The sequence below is a fragment of the Camellia sinensis genome, chromosome 13, assembly GCF_055761805.1.
Source record: "Camellia sinensis isolate YWXY chromosome 13, ASM5576180v1, whole genome shotgun sequence".
NCBI lineage: Eukaryota > Viridiplantae > Streptophyta > Magnoliopsida > Ericales > Theaceae > Camellia > Camellia sinensis.
In genome coordinates this window covers 68135555-68142635 of record NC_138973.1, presented here as the reverse complement: position 1 = coordinate 68142635, position 7081 = coordinate 68135555, and the positions used below count along the sequence as shown (strand labels likewise).

Below are 7081 nucleotides of genomic sequence, written 5' to 3'. Positions count from 1 at the left end.
TTTTGGCCATTAGGGAGATTTGGGAGGAAGAATTTCGGGGGACAAATCATTATTCAAATTTCATAGATTCATTCTTATTTTTAATAAATATTTAAAATAATTATATTGTGGTCCATTTTTTTAATATAACTATATAAATAAATTAATTTCTAATTAAATTACACTTTATCATATATTAACAGAAAATTAATTTTTTATTTTACTACCACATCCATTATTATTTTATCAATATTATTATTTATTTATACTTTGACCCCTAAATTTTTTACTAATTATATTATTTTACAAAATTACACATAATAATACAAAATCAATCGTATATTTTTCTAACTATGATTAAATAATATTAATATAAATTTTACAAAATAATTAAAAAGCTGAGTTGTTACGAGAAGAGTTCTTGTGAAAATCTCAATATACGGTTTAATTTAAGTTCTATATCTTTTATAAGTTCAAATTAACTCCATGTTAATTTGAAATTGCAAAAAGAAAACACAGACATTTGTTGTTTATCTATTTTGATTCACCACTTAGATTATTATTATTATTATTATTATTATTATTTTGAAATTTCAACCGGTCGGAGAATATTTACAAAAACAATAACTACAATAAAGAGTCTCATGGGAAGAACAAATAAACAACTGGAGTGTTGTTACAATAAAAAGTAAAAAAAATTGCTTAAAAAATTAAAAAATTCACTACAAACAAAAAAAAATATAAAATTTAATTTTCAAAAAATTGAAACCAAATAAAATATATATATATATATATATATATTTTGTGTTAGATAATGATTGATTCATTGACCTCTCAATTAAAAATGTACAAGAGTGACTAATTGATAAATATCTAGTAGATTTTTTTTAGTTAATTGATAGGCGAACAATTATAAATATTAATAATATTAAATCAAATTAGACAATTTAGGTTTAAACAATACTTAGAAAGTCCAACAATCACCACTAGCTCAACGTAGACAACCCCAATACTGGGAGAGAAATAAACTCCTCAAATAATATCAAATTTCTCTTCTTATGGAGTTGAATCAATAACCTAACATCACAAAATGGTGCTATAGACAATCACTAAACCAAAAATTATTAAATGAAAAACCCAAGATATGATTCAATTTAGGTTTTACATCATTATATAAATAAAAGTCAACATAGAATTAATTTGATTTAAAAGAAAATAAAAAAGCCAAGACTTGCAATCAAATGGGCCTTATTTTTGATTTTTTTTTTTACTCAAATCCTACTCATTAATTGACTAAAAAAAAAAAAGAAGAAGAAAGATAAAAAATGGTCATTGCTAAAATGTTTTGATGTTATATTCAACATCGGCATGGAATCTTGTTTTAACTCGAATTGGGAGGTCTTATGATCTGGGAAAATGTTACTAATGGTTACCTCCCATTGTGGAAAAATTACTTGGTGCCTTGGAATCATGTTTCTTAATTGTTTTTTTTTGTCATTTCACACAAAATTATGGCCTTTCTATTTTTACCAATTACATAAACTTTAAGGAATTACCTAGCTATGTTGTAAAAGGCATGAAATAATTAGTCCTCGTTGTATAATGATCTTGGAGTACAAACTCGTGATCTGTTATGAGTGGTAAAAAAAGTTAATTCCATGTGTCTCTAAATAATGAAATAATTTTTCCATTGTGTAGACTCGTTGATAAAAGATGTATTTGTGGTCAAGATCAAAATAGTTTTAATAAATTAAAAAAAAACATAAAGTTTCTTCAAAAAATTCTAAAATCTAGTTTTGGTGGGAAAAGTAACACATTTTCATATAATTTTCTCTTTTTCAGAGGAAATATTTATTTTTCTCAAATTATTTTTTTATTTTTTTTAAAAAATTTTAAAAATTAATTCTGTAACCGAAATTTTAAAAAAAAGAACCCCAATATATATTTTAATTTTCCATAAAAAGAAAAATGCAAAGCAATAGCTGTATTTTTTTTTTCTTGCACTGTTAATAAATAGGAATCGGTAATGGGGTCTCATTCTGGCAGAGCCACCTAACCCATAACATATAGACAACCAAACTCGAATATCGCCATAACCATAGCTCTCTCTCTCTCTCTCTCTCTCTCTATCTCTCTTGCATTCAAATTTCAATCGAAGATTTCACTCCCTTCCAAGCCAATTCTCAACTTTCTTCATTTTTTTATCACATCAAATCATACATACAATTTGTATATATATATATATAGATTGTGTTTGAGATTTCAATTCAAATAACAATGGCGAACGAAGATCTGGAGGGAAGGGGAGGCACGAAGAGCAGAGGCAACACATACCCACCTACCTATTACTCTCCTTCTTACTTCATAGAGTCCACCGAGGCCATGTGGACTTCATGGTTGGTCCCGATGATTGTGGTGGCCAATGTGGGCATGTTCATCGTGATCATGTACTTCAACAATTGTCCCAAGAACAACAGTCTGGGTTTTGCTTCTGGGACTTGTGTGGCCAAGTTTCTCGGTAGACTTTCCTTCGAGCCTCTCCGGGAAAACCCTCTCTTTGGGCCCTCTTCTTCTACGTAATTCCCATATTTCTTGTACACATTTCATAATTCGCTTCAATTTGAGTGTTTTTTGCTTTTATTTTGGTGTTGGGTTTTGATTTATTTGATTGTTAGTTTGAATGTTACCATCTAAATCTTGGGTAAGCAAGAGGTTTGTGGGGAGATTTCTTGCTGAGCTCATCTCTCAACTTATGTTAATTGGTTTGCTTAGCTTTGATTCATCGATGTTCAATTGTTTTTTGCTTTGATTTTGGTGTTGGGTTTGATTTATTTGATTTTTAGTTTGAATATTACCATCTAAATCTTGGGTAAGCAAGAGCTTTGTGGGGATAGCTCATCTCTTAACTCATGTTAATTGTTTTGGTTATCTTTGATTTATCGATGATGTTCAACGCATGTGAATTGTGCCTTGTTTCTGTATTTCTGTGTTTTTCTAGCATACTAATTTCTCAATTTTGGGTTTTTCTTCTCGTTGTTTGATCTTGTTTGGGGCTTGATTCAATGATTGGGAGTTCTCGGCAAGAGTTTAGGCAATTGGGTTAATGAAAATTTCATGGATTGTAAGTGTTTGATGTGAGTTGTTTATGCGCAAGTCTTTTGTTTTTGAATTGGATTTGTCTTTGATTCATTGTCTGGAGATCTTCCTAATGAGTATAGGTTGGTGGGGTTTTTGAAACTTCATGTTTTTTGAGATTAATTATGGCATACTTTTAGAAAGTTATTGGGGATTTGATTGGAGAAGTTTTTGCTATTATTTTTATTTATTTGTATCTGGCCATGTCTTCTTGTGTTGATCAAAATCCATTTGTTGAAATCCTCTAAACATCTTGTGCTTGAGGGCTCTGGTAATTTTTTTTCCCCTTTGTGGAATGCTGGGATTTCCTTCCAATTTCACCTTTCTCATAGGTTGGATATTTTGTGAGGGCATTTATTTTGTGTTGTTACCTTGATTGTTATCATTTTTAGGACTGTCATATATGCATTATTAATCTCTTAGTTTTTAGTGAAATGTAACGCTGTTACTTAGAAACGCTATCCTTGATGAACCTGAGGAGGCTGAAAATTGTTAGAACTATCCAAGACATCATGAATTAAGCATACAAGGTGCTACTTTAGATGAGAATGGTTCTGGATAACCTTTAGATATCTCGTTGCTTACTGTTGTAAACACATTGGTTCTCAAATAGCCCCAAGTAAAGTGAAGTTGGAAGTAAAGTTTTGGTGAAGAATGCATGTGGTTTCATGGAATATGTTATTTCAATTAAACACTTACTTAGGTGATTCTAAATTGGTAAAAGGATTTAACAAATTCATATCATTAAAAGAATGTTATGGGTATCTAGGATAGTCATTGACTTAGTATTGTGGTTTCTTGCTGGGAAACTTTTGTGGATGTGATGATTTCCTTATTGATTTTTTTTCTTCTTAATATTTCCATTTTCTCGTTCTTAATTAGCATGTAATTATAAAATCTAATTGTTTTAATTGTCACTGTGGAAAATGTATCACAGGGCGCGACTTCAATAGAAAGAAACTGGGAAATATTTTCATTTTTCTACTACATTTGTGTAGAAATGGTAATATATCTACTGGAATTCAATGCTTTCTATATTCATAGGGTTCACTCTTATGCTCCTCCCAGACCAAGCACAATTTATTGTTCTCTTTTACTGTGAATATGTAAATAAATAAAATTGTAGCTGTTGAATTGTAGATATTCTTAATTTTAAATCTACCCCTACTTTTGCAGATTGGAAAAATTGGGAGCTTTAGAGTGGAGCAAGGTAGTGTATGGACATGAAGGATGGAGACTTATCACTTGTATCTGGTTGCATGCTGGTGTTATTCATCTGCTAGCGAACATGTTGAGCTTGGTGTTTATTGGGATCCGACTTGAACAGCAATTTGGGTTTGGTATGTTAGTTTCTTTCATGCTGCTGAAGCCTAAATTTGTCCCTAATTCAAATTAGTATGTGAAAAAGAAGTTTTATTATACTTTTCCACTTTAACTTGTTGAAGAGATGAGATGATGTGGGTGTTGTTTAGGATGTCATATGGGAATGAAATCTTTGCTGAGCTTCGAAACGAATCCCTTTGAGTATTATGTGACAATTGCAGTGTTTAGCATTATGCATGAGACTTTGGATATGAACAAGTGAAACCATTGATAATTAATTTCCTTTCGCTTTTCACTCACTCTTTTAGCAAGCATTCCTTTCAATGGCTTCTCTTAGTTGGATGCATTTCTGCCTTAAAATCTAATCAAAACAGGGTTAATTTACCACATGGATATCTTGGGCACCCCCGTTGTACCATAATTGGACCCATTTTGGGGTTCTTGTTCCTTCATTGTTATTGTCTTAACAATTTTGTAATGTTTCTCTTACATCCATATAATCTTCTTCTTCTTCTTCTTCTTCTTCTTCCTCCTTAATTTATTATTTTTGGTATGTGCCAGTGCGAGTTGGGGCAATCTACCTATTGTCAGGATTCGGTGGGAGCATACTCTCTGCTCTTTTCATTCAACGCAGTATTTCTGTTGGTGCTTCCGGTGCTCTATTTGGACTTCTTGGAGCGATGCTATCTGAGCTACTTACTAATTGGACTATTTATACCAATAAGGTAGATTCAGTAGATGCTTGATTTTTCTTGAAGTATTAGTTCTTTTTCCCTCTCTCTTCCAAGAAGAATAAGTGATGGGTGATCTTGGGTTCATGATAATTGTAACTAGGCTTAGATCTCTGTATTAGATGACCAGTGAGAAGCAAAGCATGAAGCTTGAGATCACTTAACTTGCTGGTCCTCTTTACAGTGGCTGGAGCGTAGATTAATAGTTCTACCTGTTTAAATGGTTTATAAAATACTTTGTTCAGGCTTTGAAGATGAGGAAATTTGACTGTCTTGTCACATTTTGTAATTCATCTTCTTTAATTTTGTAGGCTGCTGCTCTATTTACCCTTTTGATCATCATTGTCATCAACTTAGCAGTTGGAATTCTTCCGCATGTTGACAACTTTGCACACCTTGGAGGATTCTTGACAGGTTTCCTCCTTGGTTTCCTATTGCTACTCCGGCCCCAGTTTGGTTGGCCGGAGCGCCAACATCTTCAAGCTGATGCTCGTGTCAAATCCAAGCACACGATTTACCAATATGTATTCTTGGTGGTTGCTCTGGTTTTGCTGATTGCTGGGTAAGCATTATCACCTCAAACCCTAATTTTATTATCTCATGGAGTGAAATTATTGCAGTTAAAGGCACATCATCTATCTTGTTTCCAAACTTTCATTGCTTGGAAAGTGTGGTTCCATACAAAATGATTGCAGTAGTTGAAAAAATTGGGCTTTCATGAAGCATATAGAGTATGGTCAATTCATATTAAAAATAAAAAGTTACACTTTTCCTTCCCTAAAAGGACGACCCATTGCATGAGGCCCCTGCTAAAGTGAGGTTTGGGAAGGGCAAGATGTTCATAATGGTTGTAGCTTCACCCTCCATTTCTAAATAGGCTATTTCCATGACTCGAACCCACACCAGCGAAGACATTAACGACAAGCCTTAATTTTGGCCAGATACCTTTTCACACTTTTCCATCCCTACTTGAAACCAAAAAAGAAAAGAAGAAAAGAAGGACGATTTTATTTCCACAATTTTATCCATAAAACATATTTGCCATTTTTCTTATTTACTGCCCTTCATGTTCTGGATGGTGGTTTTAGATTCTTGCGTTGTTGAGCTTTGTAGTACTGATTAAAACCTTATTTTGCTCGTGGAAAACCCTAATTTCCATCCTTTTTGTTTCCTTCCTGGTGATGAATGCTGCAGATTTACGGTGGGACTGGTAATGCTTTTCAGAGGGGAGAATGGAAACAATCGTTGCAGCTGGTGCCATTACCTCAGCTGTGTGCCTACCTCAAGATGGAACTGCAATAATTGATTAGGAAATTCTCAACAGTTTTTGCCTTTATTCTTTGCCATCTGATTCCTTTTTCCTTTTTCTTTTATTTGTTATTTGTTTATCTCATTTGTATGCTTCTGCTTGTGTACATTCATACTCTGACCCATCTCTTCTTCTGTGTGAACATCTGGCAAATCTTGTTTCTATAAATTTACATAGATTCCCATTATGTAGACTAATTACTGTTTTCACAGAAAGTGATTTTTATTTTTTAAAAATTCTATTGCCGTTGTCACATGCTCTGAGAATGAAAATTTCGCAATTGATTTGTGTCTATACATAACTAAGATCAGTAATTTCAGTCTCAAACTCAAGTGTCTAGGCTGCAACTTATTGACTAAATGCTTGAAACCATGTGTTATTATAGTAAATACCTTCTCAATTTTAGGCGAGTTTGTGGGATGTAACATTTATCTGAGAAGCAAGACATGGGTTGTTGTGAATGATCAATGTTGGAAGTATTCTTATAGTTGTAATATGGTTGAATTTTGATCCACATGTATTGATAGACTACATATAAAATAGTCTCTGCCTATTGTTGTTCTGAAACACTGAAAAAGCATTGATATTAGGCCAAAAGTCATCT

General features: G+C 32.6%; 1 protein-coding gene across 1 annotated transcript; it reads left to right on the top strand.

Moving 5' to 3' along the window:
- Positions 1–2006: 2006 nt before the first annotated feature.
- On the top strand, positions 2007–6713 carry LOC114259163 (RHOMBOID-like protein 2). Its single transcript, XM_082902414.1, has 5 exons — positions 2007–2555; positions 4291–4454; positions 4999–5162; positions 5480–5730; positions 6363–6713. Exons 1-5 carry the CDS (start codon positions 2257–2259, stop codon positions 6472–6474), a joined length of 990 nt encoding a protein of 329 aa, XP_082758540.1. The 5' UTR covers positions 2007–2256; the 3' UTR covers positions 6475–6713.
- The last annotated feature ends 368 nt before the right edge of the window (positions 6714–7081 follow it).

Coding starts and splice junctions, on each gene's coding strand:
- LOC114259163 (XM_082902414.1), top strand. CDS start 2,257: ATGGCGAACGAAGATCTGGAGGGAAGGGGAGGCACGAAGAGCAGAGGC. Junction 2,556..4,290: donor TTTGGGCCCTCTTCTTCTAC/GTAATTCCCATA, acceptor CTACTTTTGCAG/ATTGGAAAAATTGGGAGCTT. Junction 5,163..5,479: donor GGACTATTTATACCAATAAG/GTAGATTCAGTA, acceptor TTAATTTTGTAG/GCTGCTGCTCTATTTACCCT.